The sequence below is a fragment of the Eulemur rufifrons genome, chromosome 29 (assembly GCF_041146395.1).
Source record: "Eulemur rufifrons isolate Redbay chromosome 29, OSU_ERuf_1, whole genome shotgun sequence".
Taxonomy (NCBI): domain Eukaryota; kingdom Metazoa; phylum Chordata; class Mammalia; order Primates; family Lemuridae; genus Eulemur; species Eulemur rufifrons.
This window is the reverse complement of record NC_091011.1, coordinates 50909206-50936560: the sequence shown is the minus strand read 5'-3', so window position 1 is coordinate 50936560 and position 27355 is coordinate 50909206. Positions and strand designations below refer to the sequence as shown.

The 27355-nt window shown below is 43.0% G+C and overlaps 2 protein-coding genes across 5 annotated transcripts in view; one reads left to right on the top strand and one right to left on the bottom strand.

Moving 5' to 3' along the window:
* DMTF1 (cyclin D binding myb like transcription factor 1) overlaps positions 1–3917 on the top strand; it is a 44497-nt gene extending 40580 nt beyond the window's left edge. For all 4 annotated transcript variants that reach the window (XM_069461754.1, XM_069461756.1, XM_069461757.1 and 1 more), the window contains exons 15-18: positions 502–657; positions 1074–1454; positions 2288–2432; positions 2628–3917. In XM_069461754.1, the coding sequence (XP_069317855.1) occupies positions 502–657; positions 1074–1454; positions 2288–2432; positions 2628–2737 (792 nt within the window). In that variant the 3' untranslated portion in view covers positions 2738–3917. The remainder of the gene's footprint in view (positions 1–501; positions 658–1073; positions 1455–2287; positions 2433–2627) is intronic.
* Positions 3918–3986: 69 nt separating this feature from the next.
* TMEM243 (transmembrane protein 243) lies at positions 3987–24397 on the bottom strand. Its single transcript, XM_069461759.1, has 5 exons — positions 24343–24397; positions 23464–23750; positions 6657–6707; positions 5326–5430; positions 3987–4283 (listed from the first exon to the last, which is right to left on the bottom strand). The coding sequence occupies exons 2-5, from the start codon at positions 23539–23541 to the stop codon at positions 4161–4163; spliced, it is 357 nt and encodes a 118-aa protein (XP_069317860.1). The 5' UTR covers positions 23542–23750; positions 24343–24397; the 3' UTR covers positions 3987–4160.
* Between the last annotated feature and the right edge of the window lie 2958 nt (positions 24398–27355).

Below are 27355 nucleotides of genomic sequence, written 5' to 3'. Positions count from 1 at the left end.
CTATATTTTTCCTTAATATAAAAAATATTTCCTAAAATTATACTATAAAAAATGCATTCAAGTAAACACTGCTATTGTGCGTTTTCAAAAATACGAAGTTTTGTTTTTTGTTTTAACTTGAGAGATTGCCAATTTTTTATGTGCTACAGAGAAAGGATAAAGAGGGACTATTGGTTGTGCTGGGTTACTGCACTGGGAACAGTGTTCATACAACTGTGTCTTGGTGTCCTGAAACAAATAGTGGAGACCAGACCATAGGAATACACCGGAGCAAAGAGCACAATAAATGTCTTGCCTCTTAAACCTCCAGGCTGAGTAATGACTTGAGACAGATAAATAGCAAAGAATAGTATACCCTTCATTTTATTACCTGTTCATACCTTCACAATTGGTAAGTACATTTGTGGCTAGTAAACTAAAGCGAGTCCCTGTTCGGGGTATAAAAGTAGACCTAATCATAGTCTGTTGAACTCTTTTTTTTTTTTTTTTTTTTTCCTTTAGTCCTTCCATTTACAGCCCACTGGCACTCCAGGCACCTATCTACTTCAAACAAGCTCAAGCCAAGGCCTTCCCCTAACTCTGACTGCTAGTCCCACAGTAACCTTGACAGCTGCTGCGCCTGCTTCTCCTGAACAGATCATCGTTCACGCTTTATCCGTACGTTACATAAATTACTTGATTTTTGAGTACCTGTTATGGACCAGGATTAGTTGATATAAAATATAAGCACTGAACTATGAGGTAGTCCAATTATCTGAATAATTTTTCCTACTGCTGTTGTCCCAAGCACAATGTTTTATGCCATCATTGTGCCTTCACTGGGATGTTATCTCTCACCCCCTATATCCCCTTAGGTGAGATGGATGCACATTGGCATAGGTATATTAGGAGAGCAAGGGCCCCAGCAGGCAAAGAACAAGGGTTCTAGGAAAACAGTAATAACATTGCAGTTCCAGAGGTGAGAGGTAGGGGAGGAGACAGTAGGGTATCACCTATGAATTTATGTCATTTGTTGTATAACTTTAGTAGGTACTTTCTCATTTGATATTGATAATTTTTTTAATATTTTGTAGCCAGAACATTTGTTGAACACAAGTGACAATGTCACAGTGCAGTGTCACACACCCAGAGTCATCATTCAGACTGTTGCCACAGAGGACATCACTTCTTCCATATCCCAAGCAGAACTGACAGTAGATAGTGATATTCAATCATCTGATTTTCCTGAGCCTCCAGATGCCCTAGAAGCAGACACTTTCCCAGATGAAATTCATCGGCCTAAGATGACTGTGGAGTCATCATTTAATGATGCTCATGTATCCAAATTCAGTGACCAAAATAGCACAGAACTGATGAATAGTGTTATGGTCAGAACAGAAGAAGAAATCTCTGACACCGACCTCAAACAAGAGGAGGAATCACCCTCTCATTTAGCCAGTGCTTACGTTACTGAGGTAAGTTGCACTTAAGAGAAAAACTGAATGGGTTCTTGCCTTGAGCTTCAAACCTGCAGTTTGGAAAAAGCTTAGAAATAATTTAAAAGGATATTCTCTGGTACCTTCCTTTTTTCTTTAGTCTCACAAAATAAAGTACAGTCCCTGTCTCTGGCCTCACAAGTATCAGAGAGCCAACGGTGTTGTTGCTGACAGAAGTGGGCAGGCAAAGAGATCTTGAGGCAGTTGGGGGAATAAGAAAACTAGGTTCCATCTTACCACAGTTCCTAAAACTTTCCCCTTTCCACCTGCAATAGATTGAGAAATGTTTGTTGAAACCCGTAGAAGCATTTTCCTGAGAGTGGTTAGTAACAGATCTCCATGGTTCAATTCATCCCATAGTGTAACCTATAGTCTTCTATATTCAGGTGACCTGTAACTGAATCAATTCTTTTAAGTTCCTTTTTAGTATCTAGAACATTAGATTATGAGATCATTAAGGTTAACTTACATCCATTTTTGAAGACTTTAACTTTTCATTTATGTTCTAAATTTAAAATGGAATGTGTTTAAAACTTGTCAGTCCTATCCATCCTATATGTGCTTGGGATCTTAAGGAAATCTAATAAGGAACATGAGTCACAATCTTTTTTTTTTTTTTGAGACAGAGTTCACTTCATCGCCCTCTCTGGAGCGCAGTGGCGTCATAGTTCAGTGGCGTCATCATAGTTCACAGCAACCTCAAACTCCTGGGCCCAAGCAATCCTCCTGCCTCAGCCTCCAGAATAGCTGGGACTACAGGCATGAGCCACCATGCCCAGCCCTCATCTTTTTTTTTCTTTAATATTATTTAGGATTTAGAATCTCCTACTATAGAAGAACAAGTTGATGAAACAATTGATGATGAAACAATACTTATCGTTCCTTCACCACATGGCTTTATCCAGGCATCTGATGTTATAGATACTGAATCTGTCTTGCCTTTGACAACACTAACAGGTACTGTAATACAACTCCCATGTGCTTGATAAATCTTATGGGGGAAAAAATTAAGCAGATATTCAGCTGTTTTAGTGGTTCTTGATCCAACGATAAAGATATTAGTGTTCTTACATTTAGGTAGAATACTTTAAATTCTTGACCTGATTTAAAGAATAAATATGTACATTTAAGACTAACTTGAAACTGTTTCAGATCCCATACTCCAACATCATCAGGAAGAATCAAATATCATTGGATCATCTTTGGGCAGTCCTGTTTCAGAAGACTCAAAGGATGTTGAGGATTTGGTAAATTGTCATTAGGTAATTCTTAGAAACAGGCAGTTCAAGCAAAGAAGCCACACTGTTAATTACAACATCTTTAAGGAAATAGGAGCAACTCCCCCAACCCAAGAGGTTTAATTTACCATTTTAAATAGCTACAGTGCTTAAGGCACACACATTGTTGCTGCTATGACTTTTTACCTCCTTTAAATACATCATTTGAGGTCCAGTTTTTATGACAGTGTGTAGTTAAGTGGAATATGGGAGTTTTAACTGCATAGATCCCCTGTGTTTAGTGTTATTTTGAGAGTAGGAATTTCATTCACTTCAGCTACTGAGAAAAGTTTAAAATCAAAGTTTAACTGCTCTGGTTTACAGACAGTACTATTCATCTCTAAAGGTCAGGCTTAAGTAGGCCAGGTGGTATTTCAGAGAAGTCATATCAACATGGTCTACAGTTTATCAGAGTGACCTTCTTCAAAAAGATTAAATGTCTTCACTTTGAGACCTGATCAGCATACAAGTACAGAGACCTAGGATGTGGTGGGTGATTCTGGTTAACCCATTGCTGGCAGTGGGAGCTGATTTAGTCAGGGTAAAGAGGGAAAGCATTAAAAGCATTAACATTCACTACAGGTTTTTTATTACTTTAAAGGGAATATGGCATAGTAACAAAACCCACCAGAAACTAAGCAGTTTTCCCCCTTCAGAAACCACTGTCATTAGTTTACAAAGTTAGCACTTTGAAGTAAATTAAATTAAATAGTATATGTAATTACCCAGAAAAAAGTTGAGGGTATTAGAATTTGCCATTCACTTAGTGCATTAGCTGGTGGGATACAATATACCTTCTTCCTCTCAGGCAATTTTAAAAAACAAAACAAAATTTGGTTCTGTAACAAAAGGAAACAAATCAAGAGTCATTCCTATACTAGAGAAGGGTTAAGCCAAAACTAGCCAATAGGGCTTTTAATGAACATGACCCCCTATAGAAAAGTCACAAAAAAACCCTCGTATAAATTATTTTATTTATTATTGTAATTAGATCTTCACAATCAAAGTTGTCTTCACCGTCTGTTTTGTTAACGTGAAATTGTAGTTATAAGCAAAAGTTGGTTGCCTAGGGAACAATTGTATATTCAGTTTAACAGAAATAAAAGAATATTTGTCTTAAAATGCAAGATTGATTGTTACATAGCCTTTTGCCATGCAATTACATTATAAAAAAAATTTTAATTTCAAAAGTGAAAGTTGGAATGTTTAAGTGTAGCATCAGCTCCTTAAAGGAAAAGCAAAGTGATCTGTATGTCTCCCTTGCAAGAGGGAATTTGGATTTACAATTAACATGAAAATCATGTATCAGACTTCAGCAGGAGATTCTTCAGCAAACCTTATCCAACAATTAGTCACTGTTCTAATATGTCATTTTGAAGAGTCCTGGTAAGTATTTCTCTTGGCAGCCTCACCTTCCCACATCGTGGAAGTACAGGTTTGCACATATACATAACATGATGATAGAAAATATGATATAGTAAATTAGCTTTCTAAATTTCGGTTCTAAGTCTCCTTGTTGATACCAGTAGATCTATAAAAGAAGAAGAAATAAAGTTTACTACCTACTAGGCCAACTCTTAAAATTTTAACATATGACTATTTTTAAACCATCAATTTCATCAGTGTTTATTACCCTAAATGAGACAGTCTCTTCCATATCAATGCACCCAGAATTCTTATTCTTTATAATTTAAGTAGTACCATCTGAGTTTCCACATCCAAGTTTATACTTAAATTTCTCTTCCTCAGTTTACTTTCTTCTATGTTCAAACCTGCGTAGTCCACCAATCATTTGACAGGCTATCCATGAACATATACCTGGATATGTTTAAATTGATTTGAGTAAAAAGTGTAACCCTTTTATGTAGTGCAAGGGAGGACAATTTTAAATTCATATGATTGATTCAGATTCCCAATACAAAACTGGGCTTCCATACTGTATATATTTGGATTAAACTAGCTTATTGTTAGTCACTTTAGGCTGCAGGGCCAAGAAGGCTCCCACAGTGGGATGGGCCAGTTTTCTTCGGGTCCCAGGAGTATAGCGGGATCAGTGAATTACGACACTTGAGAGATGTCTCCTGGTTTAATTTTTAACTCAAAGAAGCAAATTACTATCACTATTTAAGCCCCATGTAAGTCAAAGTAACTGTTTTTAAGGGTTTATTGTTTTGATTCTGCTTCTCAAGAGACATGAAACAGCCAACTAATGAACAACTGAACACTGAGGAGCCACCACTATCTTTGTTTCTTTACTGGGCCCTGTATATAGTCCTTGGGTGAAGATGAATTAAGTACATTAAATCAAATCTTTGGCCACCTGAAGTCTTTGCACTAATTTTCTCTTTTTTTTTTTTTTAAATACTAAAGGAACAGTTTCCCTTTAGGGTTACAACTTTGAGACTGAGGAGGAAAAAACAGATTTCCAAAAAATGTACAATACTGAGAATTCTGAGATCCTGGAGGGGTGTAATTAGAGATAACATTTTATATAGACCCAGAAAATCTCTGTCCTAAGCACTGCAACATTAAGCCCTCAAGAACACTCTATGTAAATTCTAAACAGTACTCACAAGTATGCAGGCAGTAATACTACTCAAAGAGATGCAGACAGCAAAAAATATATTCAGTGGTTTTGGAGGTAGTTGAGGGAAAACAAAAGCACTGATCAGCGTTACCTGGATGAAGAGAAAATTATGTAAGGCCTTCAGAGTAATTCCAAGACTTGGTTAGACTACAGTTTAGGTAACATGATACTACAAAATGCTTCACACTATAGAATTATATCTATCACCAGGTTTGTTTTCTGGAATGTTAATATTTAATAGTTACATGTTGAAGTTATTTTTAGTACTACTTCTCTACTAACCTTTCCCTCATGCAAGAGACAAAGTATCACTAAAACTAGCTAGTAAGAACTAGCTAATTTCAAAATAACCTCATTAACAAAGATTAAAAATCATTTAAACCTCATTCACAGGATGAATGATTATACTGGAAAAAGTTGTGGTTTTTTGTTGTGTTTTTTGTGAGAGAATCTTGCTCTGTCACCTGGGCTAGAGTGCAGTGGCATCATCATAGCTCACTGCAAACTTCTGCGCTCAGATGATCCTTCCTGCCTCTGCCTCCCAAATTGCTGGGATTACAGGCATGAGCCACCGTGCCCAGCCCTATACTAGAAAAAGTTCTAACCATTTTGAATATTCCTACCAAAAGTGAATATAATCAAAGCTGGTTTTGCTTTACTAGTATGAAAAATACTAAAAGATGGGTTTCTAATACCATATGCACAGATATAATGATACATACAATCTTTTTATTAAGAAGCCATGGAAAAAACCTTAAAATTCTCTTAACAAATTTAATGAAAATGTACCAGAAAAATGTTATCACGTTATGGAAAATATAGTTTTTATTGTGATAGTACCCAGCAGTGTTATATAGGGATGAAAAATTGCTGTACACTGACAAAATCTTTTTAAACTTGACCAAAGGGTAAAGAATATTCTTTAGGAACAAAATGAACTTAAGGTATTAATAAAAATGGGGAGTTATGGTGGTTTTAACAGAAAGGAGTTGCTGGTATCCGTGACATTTTTCAAATTTACCAGGCACGCAAACAGGGCAAACTCAAGTTATCTGAAAAGCAGGTAGTCTGACTTGTGCTATTTCACTTATTCAACTGGGGGTTGGGGGTGAAAATCAAATTAGCTACTCCAGTTGCCAATTGCAGTTTCGTGGTAATAAAATTAAAAGCACTGATTTAACTATGACTGAAACACATCACATACTCACGTCCTAGCCCCTTTTAAGTATTAAATTCTTTTGAGAGTTAAACCATAATACTAAAGTTTTCAAAACTTTGGCTAAGAGCCTGAGTGAGGCACAAAATAAAGATACTTACGAGAATGAATAAGGATGTTAAGCTGCCAACAACTAAATTGATGATTCGATCCTGAAAGAGAAAAAGAATTTTTAAGCCATATGACTTGGACCCATTGCACTTTCAGAACAGTACAATTCTAAGCACTGGAGTTGTTTAGAATGAAGAAACCAAGATCTTGCCCTTCTCTGAGCTGCCAGATGAAGCAAAGTGTACTGAGCCATAAGAGGGGAAAATGGCCAACTGGGGAAGGTTTCTTGAAGGCACAGAACATTTACACCAGTCTTGAAGACTGAGTAGCACTGAATGGGGAAGGGAGGCTTACAAATAATCCATGTGCTGCTGGGAATATTATGAACAGGAGAAGGATGGGGCACTGGGATGGTCAGGTCAGGGCCTTGGTCAAAAGTATCCGGAACCAGACTTGATGATGTAGAGTACCCTGATGAGTTTGGACCAATACTTGTGATACAGTTTAGGTGTCCTTGTCTAATCCAAAAAATAGATGCTACTACAGCAAGGCTCATAGACAAGCCAAAGCTAGAAGCAATCTGAAAGACCAGCTACTGAGGTGGTTTTCCAACTTATTAATAATGAAATCCTTCAATATATAAGAAAAAAATAGAACTATTTAATTAAATGAGCCTGGGGTCCTACCCACTGAGCTTTCTTGTCATTCTCATCCCCATCTCCCAACCAATAACACAGAATGTTTGAAAAATTTCTGCTCCAATCCTAACTTTATAGGTTAAAGTAAATACAGGCCCAATGCAGCGAAATTATTTGCTAAAAGCCATATAGCAAGTTAGGAGCAACTTTGAAACTAGGAATTCCTAAATCTGATTAGAAGTAGTTTCAGGTATAGGGACTAAAAAGTTAAAGTAGCATAATAGGTTAATTAGAAAGCACTACTTTAAGGCCAATGAGAATGCCAAGTAGTTAAGTCAAAGCTGAGTTTTTAATGAATCAGTAGTCTTAAAGATTGTTTTGATAAGGTCTGAACAGAGAACAGCAGGATATGCAACTAGGCAGCGCCAATAAACAAAACCTCAGATGGGAAGGACATAGGAACAATCACAGAACAGAAAATGAATTCTCATTTCCAGGTTGTCTGGTTTTAAAGATAAGAATCCAAAGAAGTTAAGAGACAGGCAAGGCTGAGAGGGAAAGAGTATAGGAAAGCCAAGTATTAAATGGGGTGCGCCTGATCTAGCCAAGGACAAACCACAACTCTCCAAGGCCACTGCAATTCAAAGGTTACAGGACAAAAGATACCGAACTTCAGCCACACCCTTACTAAGAGGACTTAACAGATCTTATCCCCATCAGCTAGAGGAGCCTACACAGCACACAGGACCCTGAAATTAGGACCATTTGTTAATGAAGAGAACCAGGGACAAGTCACCGATCAACCTGAACTTAGTCCCACACAAGACAAGTGGGTGTGTTTAACATAAAATGTGTATAAAGACAAAATTTATGGGAACTCCATTGTTTTTGCCTTTTGAAAAATGTTAAGGTATACTCTTCTATTCTGAGAAGCAAGAATATCTCTTTCTCTATGACCCCTAGGGATTCACATTTACGAAGGTCTGTATACCTCACAACAGCTCTCCCACCGGAGGAGGTTCGGGGAGAGACAGCCAAGAAGATGAATCACTAATTGCCAAATGGCACATGGCAAGTTGCCCACCAGGATCAAAGCTGAGGAAAAAATAATAATTAATAGTAAAAGGACACTATGCCAAGAGTTTTTACATACCTTCTTGTCTTAAAAATCGTCGGGATGAAATGATAATATGACTATTTTACAGGTGGTAAAACAGGCTCAGGAAAATTGAGAACTTGCCCAAGGTTTCAATACCAGTAAGTCATGAAAACAGGATTCAATGCCAAGCCTGCTTTCCCGAACAGAGATTTCATTTATATTCGTCACCAGAAAGCAAGCTAGAATGCTACACTCTCCAGTTCTAGAAAAAGGTGTCAAGTGGCAGACAGCACCTCAAAAAGCCTATCAGTGAAGTACTGCAGTAAGTGCTTATTTTTCAAGAATGAAGATTGCCTCATGAGTGATTTTTTCCAGATTGTTTAATTTATCCATGTAAGCATAACTAGTTTTCGTCATTCTAATGAAAATATGTCTAAACTTCGATGAATAGTTTCCTGCCTGCCTTCTGGACAGTCACTGAACAGAATTCCAAGTCATCTTCAGGAACATCAGTTATTGTTTTGATGCAGTGTTCCCCTCTGGGGCTCCCAAAGTGGGATGGGATGAACTCTTTAGGATATGGCAGAAATGTTTCTCACAATATTTTCTTTCTCCAAGCCAAGGCCTTGTGTTCAGACCTGTTATCGATGTAACCATGAATTCAGATCAAAGAAACAGAAGAATTAACTTTGGAAGCCCTCCCACTTCTAATGCTTTTGTCTTCTAAACTCTTACTACTCAAAAAGTGTAGTCTTTGGACCAGCCGCATCGGCCTCACCCGAGAGCCTAATAGAAATGAAGACTCTCAGGCCTTACCCCCAGACCAACTGAATCAGAATCTGCATTTTAACAAGATCACCTGGTAATTTGTCTGCACATTTAAAGTTGAGAAGTGCTGCTCTAAAGTTTAGAGTCTAAACCATTTGGAGTATTAAGTTCAAATCGTAGAGTGGAGGCTGGGCACAGTGGCTCACACCTGTAATCCTAGCACTCTGGGAAACAGGCAGGAGGATCGCATGAACTCAGGAGTTCAAGACCAGCCTGAGCAAGAGCAAGAGCCCATCTCGAAAAGGAATAAAACAAATCATAGGGTGGAAACCTTTCCCTGGGCCCAGAGATTATTTTTCAGAGCTTTAGTAGCTCTTCCAGCTCCCAGTCGCCAAACAGGATAATGGGAAATAATTAAATAGTTAGTTTAATTAGAACTTCAAAGGACAGTTTGGGGACTAATATGCTCTAAGCCAGAACTGTAGTACATGGAGAAAAGTGAATATGGCGTTTAAACTTTGCTGTTTATGGAATAAACTGAAACTCAAGTTATTTCTACCTTTATAGCTAGTATTTAATTTCTCACAGAATCTAGCTCTGTCTCCTTTCCAGTTTTATTTTTACTCTAATTCCACCTACCAAAACCATACTCCCCTACCAGAGTTTTAAACCCGATTGATTGATTTATTTTTTGTTTTTTTTATTTTATTTTATTTTATTTTTTTTGAGAGAGAGAGTTTTAAACCTTGTACTGTAGCTTATTTTTACTCCCCAAGAAGTTTGACAGTATCAGAATCAGCCTGGATCCTTTACCTGCAGAGAAGACAGGATAAAAGATTTAGACTATCCCTCCTGGAAGACAATGTATGTACATATATGTAGGTATAGTTTTGAAAGGGATCTCACACGCCTCTTAAGTCATTTATTTATTCATTTAAACATCTATTATGTTTCAGCTGCAAATATAACAATAAAACCGTCTCTACCCTCCAGATGTTTACAACATCCAGAGCTCTGGAGGACACTAAGGAGAAAGGGAGTGAGGTTATCTTGGGCAGTCAGAAAAAGACTACCAGATAAAGTCAAAACCTGAAAGCTAGCAGATAAGAAGGACAGGAAAGGTGGTTCATGAAGAGGAACGCCACAAAGACCAGGAGAGAACAAAAGCACTGCTATTACAAAAAAAGGAATAGGGCAAATGGACAGGGTTGATAGTTGATCAAGTTTCATGAGAGCTGAGAGGAAAGGAGCTGGGATGAAATGCACATAGAGATCAGCCTGAGCCCTTGAAATAAGGAGAAAAAGATGGGCGTATGTGCTACCAGTTTGTGTCTGGGATGGTAGAAAATAACCCTGTAAAGCAAGTAAGGAGTACAATATCACTATTTACCAGTGGGTAACTAAGTTTGCTGAGACTGATTTGCCCAAGGTCACACAGCTAGGTAATGGCTAAAGCCTCCTATCAAATGCTCATTGCAAAATTTAAGCCTAATGAACAGTTCAAAAGATCCAAAAATCCTTAGGCTAATACATATAGACCCTGAAATTAGATCCAGGAGACCAAGGTGCTCATCTCATTCTGCCACCAGCTAGCAGTGTGATCACAAAAGAATCCCTTAACCCTGCAGTCCCCAACCCCCAGACCGGCACTAGTCTGTGGCCTGTTACCTTTCCACCGACCCCGGTTGTGGGAAAACTGTCTTCCATGAAACTTAGGAGGGGGCTGGGGAGCCACAGCAGGAGGTGAGCAGCGGGCCAGGGATTGTACTTACACCCACTCCCCAACATCACTCACATCTCCACCTGAGTTCCAGTTCTAACAATTTATGGTTCTGAATCATCAGCTTCAGCCTGTACTTGGGCCAGAGTACAAGGATCAAACGAGGGAGCCCCCATAGTTGCCAGACCAGTCATCAGGCAGCATCTTCATACAATAGAGAGCACCCCAAACTCATTTTGAATGCTCACGTGGTAATGATGGCCCTAGGAGGAAATTGGCAATAAGATCCCAAATATGCAAAAGCTAGCATCTATCCTCAGCTCCCTGGAAATATCCTGGTTCTAAAGAGTTTGGAATGCTAACAAGTGACATTGTGTCAACCTTCCATTGCCATGGCAATTTATGTTTTGCCTACTTCGAAAATGGATTTGACAGGCTTTTGCTACTTTAATAAAACCCTAACCCAGGTAAGCAACAATGAAAAGGCCAGGGCAAAATTCCTAAAGGGGTATGAGGAATAGAAAAAAGGAGTAAAAGAATTTACAAGAAAAAAATTGGCTAAAGAATACATTTCTGATTTAAATTCAAATGTTAGTATGAAGATTCCTGGCAGCCAAGTGAAGTACAACAGGGTGTTTTAAATCTCACTAATAAAAGTAAGCAAGCTGGATCATCATCAGAAGAGGCAAACTTCTGGCTCTAAAGCAGAGTTTGTCCCATGAGTCATTACAAATACAGGAACACAGAAAATGCAGCTATTTCATACACAGCATTTCTTGTATTGGTCCATAAGAAAAACTGAAGGCATAATGTCAGGTCATAGTTCTCAAAAGACTGAGCTGTGATTTGGGAGGTGGGGTGGTTGAAATGCCACTCCCCAATTTCAAAACTCATCCTTCAGAGGTCATCTCTAACATCACCTCCACTGTAAATCCTTTCTGGTCACCATCCCGGGCACCTCCCCTCAGGACGTGAGATGCTCCTCTCTGAGAGCTCCCAAATCACTCTGCCTAGACTTTACCCTTCTTACTACATTGAAATAAAATATATTGCCTGTGTCCTCCACTAAGACTGGCAGTTAGTTAATTGTGGGGAAGAGAGTCTACAGCAGTCCCTCTTTACCAGTGGGGGATATATTCCAAGACACCTGAAACTGCAGACAGTACCTAACCTTATGTATAGTACTAGGTTTTTTCAATCTGGTAACAGACAGCTACTAAGTGACTAACAGGTGGGCAGCGCATACAGTGTGGATGTGCTGGATAAAGGGATGAATTCACGTCCCAGGCAGGATGGAGCGAGATTTCACATGACACAGCATGGTGAGCAATTTAAAACTTATAAATTGTTTATTTCTGTAATTTTCCATTTAATATTTTCAGACCGTGGTTGACCACAGGTAACTGAAACCTAGAAAAGCAAAACTTTGGATAAGGGGGGACTACTGTACTTGTAAAACCAAAAGTGGCCAATAACATGGATGCCTCTCACCAATAAATAGAGGCTACTCTCCCCACTCATCTGGGGCCTGATCTATCAGAACAGAATGTGGCCTCACCGCTGCAGGGCGGCACGCAACAGCACAGCAGAAGCTGTGGCCCGGTCCTGCAACCCAAGAGGTTGTAGCTCTCCAGCCACAAAGGCCCAATGCGCTAATGGACGCCTCTCTGGCAAGGCTCTGTTGAGTACAAGGACCTATCAATAGTACACCATGGGAATCTCGAGGGTCTGGGTTTTTCTAGCTGAGTGCAAGCCCAGTTACTTTCTGCTAGAGCAGAACCAAGCATTAATTTCCAATACACCACAGCTCAAACTCCAGCTGACAAATTTGTCCTTTAGCAATGCTCCTCAACACTCAGGAAGGGGCAAAGCAAAACAGAAAGCTCCTTGCAGAAAAAAACCCTGGATGCACAATGCCATGAAGACATTCCTTTCCACACTCCTGAGGACAAAGGTGGGACAGAGGGGAGGGAGACTGAAGATTCCATTTTTGGTGTTACTTCAAACTTTCTGTGTGACTCCACAAGTCATCCTCCGCATCACAGGAAGCCCCATCACATCCCTCCCCAGGTGCTCTCAGTCCTAGCCAGGTCCGTCTTCACGCTCTGCTCCTGCAAGTGTCTCTCCCTGTCAGCCATCCTACTCTCTGAAAGCTGTTCCCTGTGAGCAACTACATCCTGGGCTACTCAGAGTTCCCCTGCTGCCCATCTCAGAACATTCTGCCCGATGGAGCCCATGCCCCCGTGTACTCATTCTGGGCTCACTGTGCCGGGAACGAGTGGGAGGCCAGGTGTTCCCTGCTCCACAGGCCAGCCTGGGATGGCAATTTCAATAATATCCCATATTTTAAAAATGTATGTCCCTGGGCAGACTCATGTCAACTGCTTCCCTTCCTCTTTTCAGTTACTTCAATTATTTCAGCACCTACTATATCAAATCCCTTCTTCCCCCAACCCTCTACCCTCCTCTCCTCTACTGCCCCTAACTCTGGTCTTCACCTACATCCATTGACTAGAACATTCCCAGTCGGTTACAGCAAAGCTCTGATTTGAGAGCTTCCCTACTGATTTCTGACCATGGCATCGGCAGTTTCAGCAATGCACGGAAAACTCCCTGGTGCATGTGTTCATCTGCTCTGATACTTGCTCTGAAAACCGCCAAGTAACTCCCAAACCTCCAACCATTTCTAGACACCAGTGATAAGCCTTGCTCTGAGGCCTGTAAACTGCCCTAACTGTAAGTGCCAGTTTACTCCTCTACATTGTAAGGTCTGGGAGAGCAAGGACCAGGCCTTACTTGCTCACTTGCATTTTGGGCGACTGCATATGGCCATATGGCTAAAGTCCAGCCCAGTGCTGCACTTCCCAAGTTGTGTACCCTGGCACCAGCCTGCATCCACCCAGAAGCAGAAAGACCTTTTTCTAAATCAGACAAAGCCAAGCCACATGCCTGTGGGGGATGCCACTACCCAGAGTAGAAATAACCTCCTGGTTGTACAAAGGTGCCACCTTTTGGGTGGGTGACAGCACTGGCCATATTCCTCTCCCAACCACAGTGCCCAGCATGAGATGATCAAATGTTCTTGAAAGAACTAACTGGGTTTACTACAAATTCACGTTTTCTATCCTTAGTTGGGCCTTCACTGTATTTCCATGGCCTTTTATTTTGGGTTGGGTCCCTGCCTCTCTCCAGAAAGTGGTTTGAAGCTCCACCTCCCCTCAGGTTCCCAGTTCTACTCTTGCAGCCTTTACTTCAATAGACATCCTTACAAGATGCCAAGAAAGAGAAGAAAGCTCCTCCTCCCCAATCTCCATTCCTTCCAGCCTGAAAAGGATCAAAAAGTGATCCATTTCTCTGCCAATCCTGCATCCATCCCCTGGTTCAATTTATTACCTCCATCCTTACCTCTATATTGAATCTCTCTCCCATGGAGTCCATTTCTGGCCCCAAAATCTCAAGTCCCTCCAATATCAGAAGAGCCTTCCCCCCATCCTGGTTCCCACTTTGATGTTAAACATTCATTCTCTACTCTTTCTACATTCTAAGTGGCAGGAAGAAAATAAAACAACAGATGAAGAGTGACCAGGGTGAAGACGGGGGCTATTTTTTAAAGGGAGGTCAAGGAATCCTCCCTGAGGATGTGACATTTGAGCAGGGGCCTTCACAAGAAAAAGGAATGAGATGTACCAGGATCTAGGAGAAGGTACTACAGATAAGCAGTGTGTGTTCTTCTATTCAGTTATTAATCAAATGCATATTACATCCCAGGAAATGTGCTAGGTGTTGGATAGCATGTCTTTTCTCATGGGTGTATGTACTGCAGGGAAGATAGAAAGGCATTAAACAAGTCCTTGCCCTCTCTCTGCTTTAGACGCCCTGGCCTTCTTTTTGTTCTGTGCAGCAAGTGCAAAGGCCCTGAAGCAGGAATGAGCTTGGTGAATTGTGCTATGGTTTTAAGGATGCTGTCCCTCCAAAATTCATGTTGAAACTTAATCCCCGATGCAACAGTAAGTATGGCCTTCAGGGGGTGATTAGGTCATGAGGGCTCTGTCCTCATGAATGGGATTAGCACCCTTATAAAATGGCTGGAGGTTGAAGGGAATGCTCTCTTGCCCTTCCATCCCTTCGGCCACGTGAGGACACAGCATTCCTCCCCTCCAGAGGATGCAGCAAGAGGCACCACCTTGGAAGCAGAGCAGCCCTCAGCAGACACTAATCCTGCCAGCGCTTTGATTTTGGACTTCCCAGCCTCCATGACTCTGAGAAAGTAAATTTCTGTTCTTTGTAAGTTACCCAGTCTGCAGTATTTTTGTTATAGCAGCATGGACTAATTCAAACTGGAAGAACAAAAAGAAGTCCAGGGTGACTAAAGCATAGAGAGAACAAGGATTTGTTTAATGCCTTTCTATCTTCCCTGAAGTACATACGCCCCATGAGAAAAGACATGCTATCCAACACCTAGCACATTTCCTGGGACGTAATATGCACTTGATTGGTAACTGAATAGAAGAACGCATACATGCACACTCAACAACCTACAACCTCCCGAAGAAAATCCAAATCTTCAGCACATCACTCAAGGCTCTTCATCCAGCCCAAACTTTCCTCTCAAGTTCTAGGTCCAGTCATAATGGAACACTGAAAGTTCCCTCACCATTTCCTGTACTTTCCTGGCCCACCCTTTTGACTCAAGCTGGACCTGCTGCTTGAGATTTCCTGTCACCTCCTGTCAAAAATCTTACTGCTGCTTCTAGGTCCAAGACTCAGGAGGTCCTCCGATTTGACGCCCCCAGGAGAACTACTTCCTCCATGCTCTCCAGCACTGTGCTCATCCTTTTATTAGAGGGCTCCATCCCATTGTATACTCAGTACTTATCCCCCGAGCCCACACATTCCTCAGGTCACTGGAGACGGTGATGATCTCCTCCTGGGAGGGAGAGAAGCAAGGCAATACATTCAGCAGGTTATTAAATGCTCAAGGGCACTACCCCTTGCCATTGTTTGCCTGCACTGAGTGATTCAGACCCTTGAGCCACATCCTACAATTGTGCCTCTGAAGTTTTGCATTTCTCAAACTCAAGGGTCCTAATACCATATATAAAAGTTTGACTCTCAGAAATGACTTCACTTCTCTTCTTCCAAATCACAGTGGAAAACTTGTTGTCATGAAAGCTGTAGAAATGGCCTCATCAGAAGCCTAAGGGGCAGCCCTCTAGGAATAAATGTACTGAGAAGATGTAAAATGTGGGAGGTGGTTTGTCTGGGGCCCAACTCAAGCAGGAAACCTCAGGCCCTGTCCATGGTTTAATCTGGTTCCCCCAGAGCTGCACAGCTCTGCCTCAACAGGAGCGTCCTCTCACAGTGTGACCAGAGACAACCAGAGGGACAGTGTCCACATGGGTGGAAAGCAAGGAGACATCTTATCTCACTGGCTGACCCTAGGGCATGGTGAACCCTGACCTTAGGTACTACTGTTCTGAGACTTTGCTAAGAAACACCAGACTCTGAATGGTGCCAAGCACAGACGACATGCATGAGAAAGCATTTATGAGAATACAGGCACAACCGCCCTTACAACTCTCACACTCTGAACTTTCTCTCAAACACAGAACCTCCACTGCTACGTGTGGATCTGAACACCAACTTCCCCTCATTTCCAGCTAGAGAAAGTAAATTTAGAGGCATTTATTAACTTTCCTCTTATTTCACAGATTCACATTTTGAAGCATCTTTCCGTTGTGAATATTTCTGTATACCCAAACTACCAGATTCTCCTCACAGCTGCATGCACCTGAAATACATTTTCACTAAAACACCATTTATGGAAATCAGATCACAGTAAAACAGAAAACAAACCTATTTCATATGTTTAAAGGAGAAAATGACCTCTGGAGTTGGTTCCCACAGGAAGCACCCTAACTGGATGTGCTCCAAGCTTCAGAATGGGAGGCACAGCGTACACTGTGAGGTAGCAGCCTGACCGACCTGACTTAGATTTATTCTCCTGCCATATGCCCTGGGAAAGTCACACTTTTATGCCTTACTTTTCATGTTTGTACAGTGGTCTAACATGGGGTTGCGATGAGGACTAGGAGATAACACACATAAAGCCCCTACATAGAATACCTGACACCTAGCAGAGGGTTGGTAGATGGCAGCTAATATGGTATTAGCACTATTTATACCATGTCTAACGGGGAGCCTTAGCAATGAGAGGCTCCTCAGTGCTCAGAGGGAGCCACGCTGGCCCCTTGCCCTGGCCCCAATATCTAGAGCAGCCTCAATTTCAAATGCATTCCATCACTCCCATCCAGACACTCAGGTTTACCAACCCACATGTCCCTTCGGTGGTTCAGAAAACATAAAAAAATAAAAAATGACTAAGCTCAGTAGACCCAGTCTATTACCACAGACCAGCAAAAATCACGTCTACAGGGAGGAAACTCAGTAGACCATCAGCTTCTGAAAGGCCAGGCCTCAGTTCAAGTTCTTTTTATACAATATTGTATAACCCATTTACTACTGGCCTCTCTGCTGTATATGGCTCAGCAGGGAGAGAGAGAGATGACTTTAATTGCATGAGAGCTTCAAGCGCCACCTCCTGTTTTGATATTCAGCATATCCAGATTTCTAAACACCAGCCCCTACCTTGTAACTGTGACTTCAGAATGTCCTAAGAATGCAGGTTACTTTTGGTGACGCTAGATTCTTACGTCACTTAAAACTTAATGTACGTGAAATCAGGAACTGGGTAAGGCATTGGGCTTAGTGCTAAACAAGCTACAGAAAGGAGGAGCACAAGGAGTAGGTGCTGCGGGCATCTCTGACAGTCAGGCTCATTGAAGGGAAGTGTGGAGAGGCTGGGCGGCCGGGAAGTTTCTAAAGTGAGGCATTACACTGAGCGAGATTCAGATATTTGGAGAAGAAAGGACGCTCCAGAAAGGAGAAGAGCATCTGCAAAGAGCAGGGAGGCAGCTAAAGCAAAGGGGTCAGTGCAGAGGTGCTGGCCTGGACTGGGCTTAACACAGAGCAAGGCGAAGGCCCGTGGAACTTGTTCTCCCTATGTACCAGCATCTCCTGAGGACTTTCCAAAGACACCAATGCCTGGGCTCCATCCCCAGAGATTCCAGTCCACTGGTCTGCGTGAGGGGGAGAGAAAACATACAGAATACAGAGTAGGAGAAAAAAGTCATGTCTATTTGTCCTTAATCGCTTCTCTAGCACAAGAAACAACACAGTAGTTTGGCAGGTTGCATGAGAGGAGATGAGACAACCATTTCCAGTCCCTCAGGCAACTAGCCCTCCCTTGAGAGAGAGACAGGAGCTGTGCTCAGAGGATCACCCAGAAGCTCTGTCAGAAGGAGAGAAGCTAGAAGCCTGCACTCCTCAGAGGACAGCCTTGGGGGCGCTAGGCAGGGAGAAGGAATGCGGGCACAGACAACAATCTCAACCACAGCTTTGTTCTTAAACAGCACCCCCCCGACCCCCCAAAAAAGGCAAGAAGTAGCTCTCTCATCTTACACTATTTTTTGCCAGTTTGAATTGCTTGACTAGGACTACCAGTCATGAAAAGCCCTTGCTTTTCACCATCACTTTTTTAACTGGGGATAAGGGGATGCAGGAAGTTGCCTTTGCCTTTGGGACCAAGGATCTGCACCTCTAAGCCCACTAACTTGCCCCCTGCACAAAGGTCCTCCCTCAACCCGCACCTTCTCCCAAATTCACTCACTTTTCATACATTATATCCAAGAAGGAATAAAGGGGCAAGAACTGCCACTACCCTTCTTAGAGACTAAATCACTTACTTTTGATCACTGAAAATCAACAGAATAGGCTGGTCTAGAGACCAGCTCATACTACATCCCACCAAGTGGACAGTCATCCTTTTCCCATTTGCCGTAGCTATGGGATACTACTTTGCTTTCTCCCACTGAGAAAAAAACCATGCCCTCGCTCCCCTCCTAAGTTCACCAGTCTAGACTGGCTGAAACTGATTTCGGATGATTTGGCCACCAGCTAGCAAGTCAAAAGATCAAGACTGACTCACAAGCCCTGAGAATAACTCAATGCCCTCCTATTACACAGACAGTGGGAAAGACTGCCTAAACTGTGTGTTGTCCTAAAGCCAACTTTAAAGGCACCTGTGGGCAGAAGAGAGGGATACATCTCCAGGTTTTAGTTCACACTAGGGGAGGGAAGGGTATGAAAGGACAGCCTTGCTAAAAGAAATAACAGAAAAAATGATCTAACTCACAGTTTTCTCAATAAAGGCTAAGATCGGTGAAATATGAGCTCTCTTGCTAACAGGCACCCCGCAGGGTTCTGTTTTCACAATATCAGAAAAGAACTGAGCAGACAGAAGGGAAATGTAAATCTTTCTCTTTTACATTCGCCAGACCTAAAACTGTTTTTGAGGGTTTGCTTTTTACAACCTTGAAGAGTTCCTGAGCTGACAGCCAGACCCTCTCCCTCTTCTGTCATGGCTCTTTTTCCATCTGGAAAAAGTAAAATAAACTTTTCTTTCTTTCTATCCTAATATTTGTTTGGAGAAATCTTTCTCAAAACCCACATTCACTAGCTCACACCCTAACAGGACGGAGCAGAGGAAGGAAATTCCTAGAGCCATGTTTCCTAAAGTACATCCTGTAGAGACCTGTCTAGTGAATATTCCTGGGGGTGGGGGAGGGTAAGAACTGGGTAAGGCACTGTGCTAGGGATAAAAAGGTGACACCACCAAAATAGTTTAGGAAGTACTACTTACCCACTCTCACCAACTAGAGTTACAATGAAAACTGGTACATTAAAGCTTTTGAAAGTCCCATAATAAAGAAAAATGTTTCACAAATGTGACTATGGAACCAACATAACTAATACTTCAGTTGCTTTAGAACTGTGCTGTAACATATGGTAATACAGGTGGAATACCCCTATCCAAAATGCTGTGGACCAGAAGTGTTTCAGATTTTGGATTTTTTTGGATTTTGGAATATTTGCATATATGTAATGAGATATCTTGGGGGTGGGACCCAAGTCTAAACATGAAATTCTTTTGTTTCATATACACCTTATATACATAGCCTGGAAATAATTTTATACAATATTTTTAATAATTTTGTGCATGAAACAAAGTTTGGGTTATGCACTTACGTGTGGAATTTTCCACTTGCGACGTCAAGCTGGAACTCAAGAAATTTTGGATTTTGGAGGATCTCAGATTAGGGATGCTCAACCTGTACTGGCCATGCACAGTTACTGAGTACCTGAAACATAGCTAGTCCAAACTGAGATGGGCTGTAAGTGTAAAATACACACTGGATTTCAGAGGATTAGTACAAGAAAAGATTGTTAAAAATCTCAATTTTTTATATTGACTATATGTTGAAATAATGTTACTTTGGGTATATAGGATTAAATGAAATTATTACTATTTCACCTGTTTCTTTATACTTTTTAATGACTACTAGGAAATTTCAAATTACATATATGGCTCACATTATATTTGTATTGGATAGCACTCCTTTAGAAAATGCTAAGCCACAACACAGGCTTAGAAACTTCAGATATTATCTTAGTATCTGTGCCATATTTTTCACCTGAAAGAGTTGTACTATAGCTCAGAACTTGGGAACAGTGTAAAAGAGATGAACAAAGCATTCAGACTAGAATTCATAAGATAGCCCACCTAACAATATGTAATGCCAAAAGTATCAAGGAATGAGGTCTATGGTTTTTTTTTTGTTGTTGTGTTTATTTTACAAAAGATAAACACCTCTCATTTTTGTCAAAAATCTCTTAGATAGTTATGTAAGAATAGAGAACTATTTCACTTTGCCTTTCACTCCATGGCTCCACCTGTAAAATTATTTCTAAATAGCATGTGAAAGATTGAGTAAATTTGAGTTTTCAGTAACTGCAATCACTATGTGCATCCAGTATTGGCAAAGACAGAAGTCCCTTCAGGGATTGCCCACGAGGGTGCTGCTCATGGGCCACTGGGTTACACATTTATTGTTCTATAGCAGATTCCATTATCTACCACTCACTACATAACGTGTGGCAAACCACTTCACCCCCTATTTTCTGTGAAAGGGCCCTGGTATGTGAATGTCTAAAGTGCTGGAGAGGCACAAACCGTGTAATTACATTACTACTGACTTCACTATTCAACTCATGAAAGCGAGTTGGTAAAGTATCACTAGAGGAAAACTATTGTACAACTGAACACACAGCCCTCATTGATTGAGGTTCCACTTCCTTAGTTGTAAAACAGGAATAAGAACACCCATCTTACAAAGACATCTGATGATCAAGCAAGGGAAAGTTGAATGTGTAGCCTGTTGCCTGGCACTGAGGAAACACAAACTTCCCTCTAGACTCTGCTCTTTGGGCTTTAGTCCTCTGCCTTCAAGTTTGGGGTTGCACCTAAAATTGAGAGGCTGTATACTGTCAGTTGTTATAAAGCAAGTAAGACTACAAAAAGCTCAGAAAATCTGTCAGACTATGACAGGAAGTGGGTTTTTCCCCTTCTTGATCTTTCTCCTCAGAGGTGGTAGTTCACTAACCTCAAGTTTCCACTGTGAAGTGGTTATTGTGTCATTTTCTGGCATCTGAAAGAGAGCAAGCTGGGGGCACATACACACAAGGGCCAGTGATGGGTTTCTCAGGGTCCCCAGGAATCCACCCGCTCTAGCAGTCACTGTCCTCCACGGAAATGGCTCCACTGTAACGTGTCCTACCCTTTCATTATTGAGGCCCCATTCCTGTGCCTTGCCCACCTCAGGCCTTCAAATAAAATCTTCATTTGCTGTGAACCAAGATGGATGCCTCTCCTCCCTCAGATGCAGCATCTCAATTTATAACAAACACAATGTTTTTTTTCTCCTACCCTCCGACCTGGGGTCTCTCTCCTCCATTCTGTGGAATTTCTCTATGTCCAATCACCCCGTTAGCCTCACAGAGGGAGTTAAAGGGAGAAATTTTGAGAAATCAGGAATTTATATTAACTTTTTTCTGTAAGTAGCTGAAGCTACTATTATAATGCCCTAACGTTGCCTAAATAATCCCAGGGCAATATACTCTTGTACTAGATAAGTACGCAATAAACAGAGATACATTTGGAATAGTAAAGTTCTTGGATGGATTTCAAATGGATATGGATCACAGGCAATAGGAAACAAAGTCATTCAAAGTTTTGGCCCAAGCTGTTCAGAAAACATAGACATTTCTAAGTGTCTACATAAATCAATAAGTCCATTAGCAAATCACCTGTCTCTACATTACAAGAGCTATGGGGTTAAAAGAGGTCAGAGGTCTGGATCAACAGAACCCCAATCGTGTGCCAACATGTTGGGGAGACACTGAACCTCTTAGCTCTTGAGACAGATGGACAAATTTCCCATATAAAAGTGACCCGTTCTCCTCTGTACCCCAATCTGTCCTTGTCATAGCACAGATCCAACCACATCACATTTGTCTACACATTTCCCCCACCTGACTAGGGCCCGTGGATCCCTAGGGCCAAGTATATAATAATGCTCAATATTTACAGAAACAGGAACATCTACTGGACTAGCCATGTTTCTCAAACCAGGAACACTGTGGGCTGGGATTATGCAAAGCCACAAGATGAACAGGTGCATCTTCCTGGAGATCAAGCTTAATATGTATTCTTATTAAAACATTTTGAGAAGAGACACCAAAATCTATGTAGAGTTCAAAAAATAAAGTCTTGTGGCAGGCTGGCAGCTTCCAAATCGAGGGCTATAACCCAGACTGCCAGGTGTACAAGTTCCCAACCCTTCTGCTACAGGGCGCCTGCCAAAGCTAAGAAATCCAAGAAGCCCTGGACTCTATATGTGCCTTACCTTTTGAGAGGCTGAAAGCACTTTATTAGAGGTCAAAGATCACCAATGCCACTTTCTAAGGGGAAAAAAAACCAGGGTAATCATGCCTAAACTACTCAGAAAGGTAATGCTGACAACAGGAAAAGAGCTCTCCTCACATGCTGGCCCAGGACATCACTTAAGTAAGCATTTTAAAAAGGCGTTATACTTTTAAAAGCCTAGAATAATGTACTATATACAGCTTGTTTGGGTCCAGGTACCCTTTGATCATCTCCTGGAATGGAGGCCATCATCAAAGAAACCCTCATTTCGTGCCTCTTCCCTTTTTCCCTGCTTGGCTGGTTCACCCCTCAGCAATAAACCCTCAGAGCTCTATGTAAACAGGAACCCCAAGCACCTCTCCTTTGGCTTTCTTACGGAACCCGCCCCCTCCCAGTCCCCCCCCCACACACACACACACCTGAAGCCTCTAGGCCAGCACTCCTGCTGCAGGTGCGCTTGTGCAACCACCCCATCAAAACCTCCCCTCCAGAGAGGGACTTCCGCACTTCCCAGAAAGGGCTTCCAACAGCCCAGAACTTTCTCAACTTTTCTCCAGTCCCAGCCTTCAAGGCTCTTGGCCAACCATGTCCCAAAGCAGGCAAAGAGTGGCAGGGCAAACATCTTGAGAGGAAAGCGAGATTGCAGAACCAGCTTTCCTCCTAAAAGTGCTTCCAGGGGCCGCAGGCAGGAGGGCAGACACTTACACACCCCACCCGACCCCGGCCTAGAGCCATGGGCCGCGCTCACCTTGGCCGACGTCTCCCCAAACAGAGGTCTGTTGTCCAGGCGAGTGGTGCCGTAGGTCCTGGTAGAAAAGTCCTCCATTTTGGGGTTTCTTCGCTCTCCCCAGGCCACTCAAAAGCGAGCCAGCATTACCTCCCGAAGTCTCCGGCCCACAACTCCGACCGCCGGGTTCTCAGGGCGCGCGCATAGCCGGACCCCCGGCGGGCTGGGACGTGCGGGCGGCGGGTGGGCGCTCACCGCCGGGGCGCGCGGCCGCTCCGCCCGAGCCCCGCTCTCCTCATCTTGAGCAGCTGCCGCAGGAAGTGAAAGGAAACAAACACTGCGCGGCCGAGTCGCCGCGGGACGCCCCCGCCCAGCAGCTCCCACTTCCCCAAAGCTAAGCTCTCGCCGCGCTCGCCCCCGCTGCGGTTAGCGAGGCAAATGGGTTTCCGCTCGCCCCGGGGGTGATCCCACGCCTCGCCCGTTTCTTTACACAATAATTTCCCAGGTTTTCCAGATTTTCTCCAGTGAGCACGTACGCCTTCATGCTCGAGGTGGGGAAAGTTTTCATGGAAGAAACCATCAGGGACCCCTCTCCGGGTCCTCTGCGCCTCCCCAGCCACTCCATTCCCGAGCGGCGGGAGAAGTGAAGTTGGCGGAGCAGAGCCGGGCGCTCCGCACGCCTGTCCCGCAGCGCGGCGGGTTCGGGTCGCTGCCGGGGCCGCGCCGAGCAACTTGGATCCCCTCTCGGGTGTTGTATCTACCCGAGGGCCGGCGTGCTCGCCGCTGCTCTCCCCGCGCTCTCTGCAGGCACCGCGGCAGGAGCACAGCCAGGGCACAGCGAGCGGGAGAATCCCGCCCCGGCCCTGCACAGATTGGCCGCCCCGCGCCCGCAGGCCAAACCTCGGCTTCCTGCACGCTGAGAAGCCCCGGCCGCGCCTGGGAGCGCGGGCCCCGGATCCACGCCCCCGCCGGGATCCGGTGCCTAGGCTCGGGGACGCCGGCTCGCTGCGTGGGGGAGGAAGAGACCTTCCACGCTGGCAGAGAGCGGGCGCTCGGCCCCCGGGCGCCGCCGCGGGTCCCCTCTCGGCTGTCCCCCAGCTCCCCGGGCCGGGACCCGCGGCCACCGTCGCAAACCCGCCCGACCTGCCCAGACCACGTCACGACCGAGGCCGCCAATCCCCCGGGCCGAGGCGCCGCATTGGCTGCGGAGATTTATTTCTAGAGGTGCCGGGTTATTCCCCGTGGGGCGGCCAATCTCCGCGGCTACACGTTTCTCAGCCTCTTAGTAATTAGCGTCTGCTCGATCCTCCTGGGCAAAGCACATTTCTGAAGATAGCTTTGCACTTGGCTGAAAGCGTCTTAGAAACAATCAGCCTGCTTTAACCACCCCAGTCTTTGCACAACTAGGATAGAGTGGGATTTATTGGTACTCTTTGCTTAAGGTTTACTGTATGTCTTGTTTTGTTCTGTGATAGGGATCTTAATGTTGTTTACACTCGGGAGATAATAATGCTAGGTACTTTTTGGACTTGTCCATTTATTCTGCCAGTGATGGTGCTGACTCAGCAAGTTTGCAGCCACGGAGCTAGCACTGCTCGTGTCAACCTCTTCTCCAGGTTTTAGGGTATAAAGAACTGGAGGTGGACAGGCCAATGAAGGTAACTTAAGTCTCTCTTCATTTGGAGTCATTTATAAATATTTGGAAACAAACAGCCATGCTGGATTCTAGGGATACCATGCAGCAGTCATGGAAGACAATTTTTCCAGGGATATGTTGGTGAAGTGGGGAGGCGGAGCTCAGGCGGAGATGTGAGCGATGGGGAGCGGCTGTAAATACAGATGAAGCTTTGCTCGCTTACCCATGGCTCACCTCCTGCTGTGTGCCCCCCTCTTCCTAAGTTTCCTGGATGACAATTTTTCCACGGCTGGGGTGAGGGGTAGTGGGGGGAGGTTGGAGTGTACCACTCTGTGGCCGGGGGGATTGGGGACCTCAGCTATATAGCACCTGTTGAAGAGGCTCTGTAAATGTTTGTGTGCAGCAAGAGTCTAGGTTGAAACGTTGTACCCATACAACACTTAGCATCCAAGCTATGATTCCAAGTGGTTACTCAACAGTTTAGGATAAGGGATGAAGTAAGAACTGCACAGCTATGTAGATTTGGAATTTGCAGCACTGAGTAGAATTAGGTATGGTGCATATCTGATTTACCAGTTATATATTTTACAAACGATCTTCTGTTTGCACAGGACATTCTGATCAAACAGCATGCTATACAATCCTGCACCCAGTTGTATTAGGTTTATTGGCCCTACAAATAACTTCTTGATTCACTCACATTCAGCCTCATTCAACAACATACTTTTGAGAATCTGCTATGTACCAGGCAACTACCAAACGGGGTAATATAGTGATCAAGACACAGGCATAGTCCTAATCTTGATGCTAGAGTGGAAGATAGAGATACATGATAGCCATCTAGAGAAAGGAGAAAGTACAGTGCCTAAGAGTGCAAGCTTTGAAGTTGATCCATCTGCCCTCAAACCCTAATACCACCATCTACAAACTATATGTTCTTATCTAGCCTCTCTTGAGTTCCTTCATATGCAAAAAGTGAAGATGATAATAAATTGAACTATAATATCTAACTTCAGTTTTTTTTAAAAAAAAAAAGAATATTTAATAGAGAATATATAAGACATCAGCAAATAGTAAGCATCCAAATGGTGGTTGTCATAAATGGTGATGAAAGCTGTGAACTGGACACCATGGGGTGTTATGGGGATACACGGAAGGGTACCCGCTTGCTTCAGGTGGCAGGGAAAGCTTCTTTAAGGAAGGCTCTAAATCAGAACCCGAAAGGAGACTATGAGTTTGCCAAGATGAGGAGAGGCAAGAAGCCAATCTAGAGAGGCCAGATATTTGTATAGGTGTGTTTGAGGAGGAGGGTTGAGTCAGATAATGACCTCACTCTAGAGGTGTTTATTCTCATATCATCAATTTTATATATTGTTTTTTCTAAAAACCAGCTTCCTCTGCTTCCTTGTGATTATGACTTCCCAAAACTTCAACTTGCCTATGGTTCTAGCTTGTTTTGATGCTAAACTCAAGGAAAAGTGGACCTTACAGCTCCAGTGCCCACCACTGCTTGGGAGGCTCAGTCTCTGTGTTTCAGTTCAGATTCTCCTAAAGAATTTTGATTGGCTCAGTCCAGATTATGGATTGATTTCTAGCTGCATCAGGCCCTCCACCCCCAGCCAGCCAACCTAAGGTACCAAGTGGAGCACAGTTTCTAAGGTCTGCCCTCTTCAGCAGAGTGGCATAGCGGATTATTTAAAAGAAGGGAGTATGTGTGGAAGTCAGTGATAGGGTTATCCAGTGCTTTGCCACTCCAAGTGTGGGCCTTCAGACCAGCAGCATCAGCATCACCCTATAACTGGTTAGGAATGCAGAATTTCCAATCACCCCAAATCTACTGAACCATAATCCACATTTTAGTAAACTAAATACCCAGGAGATGCATATGAACATTGATGTTTGAAAAGCACTTATTTCATAAACCTTTATTTTTACAGATGAGACCAACGCCCTATACTTGACCCTCCCAATACCAGGACTTCTCAATTCTTACTTTCCATTCTGCTTCAGCCACTCATTCCCATTTCACACTTTGGACTTTGTCAACATTCAGAATTGTACCAATGTCTGATATAAATCCAGACTGTTTGGTAAGCCTTATCCTCCAGTTCTTTCACTCATGGTCAATATATGATTCTTCTGGCCACTTTAGTGTCTCTGATCCTTTGGTCTTTTGACTTTCTCCTGGTGGACCTTCTCCTGTTATCACTTTCTTCCGATTTAGATTCTGTGTTCTATCCCTGCAATTGCTCTTTTGATAATATCTTCAATTCCTTT

Bases quoted from the DNA above. Each gene is read 5' to 3' on its own strand.
- TMEM243 (XM_069461759.1), bottom strand. From the start codon at position 23,541: ATGGAGGACTTTTCTACCAGGACCTACGGCACCACTCGCCTGGACAAC. The intron at 5,431-6,656 runs GTAAGTATCTTT...CTCTTCATCCAG, and splicing joins TAACATCCTTATTCATTCTC to GTAACGCTGATCAGTGCTTT. The intron at 4,284-5,325 runs GTGAGTACTGTT...CTTCTTTTATAG, and splicing joins GTATTACTGCCTGCATACTT to ATCTACTGGTATCAACAAGG.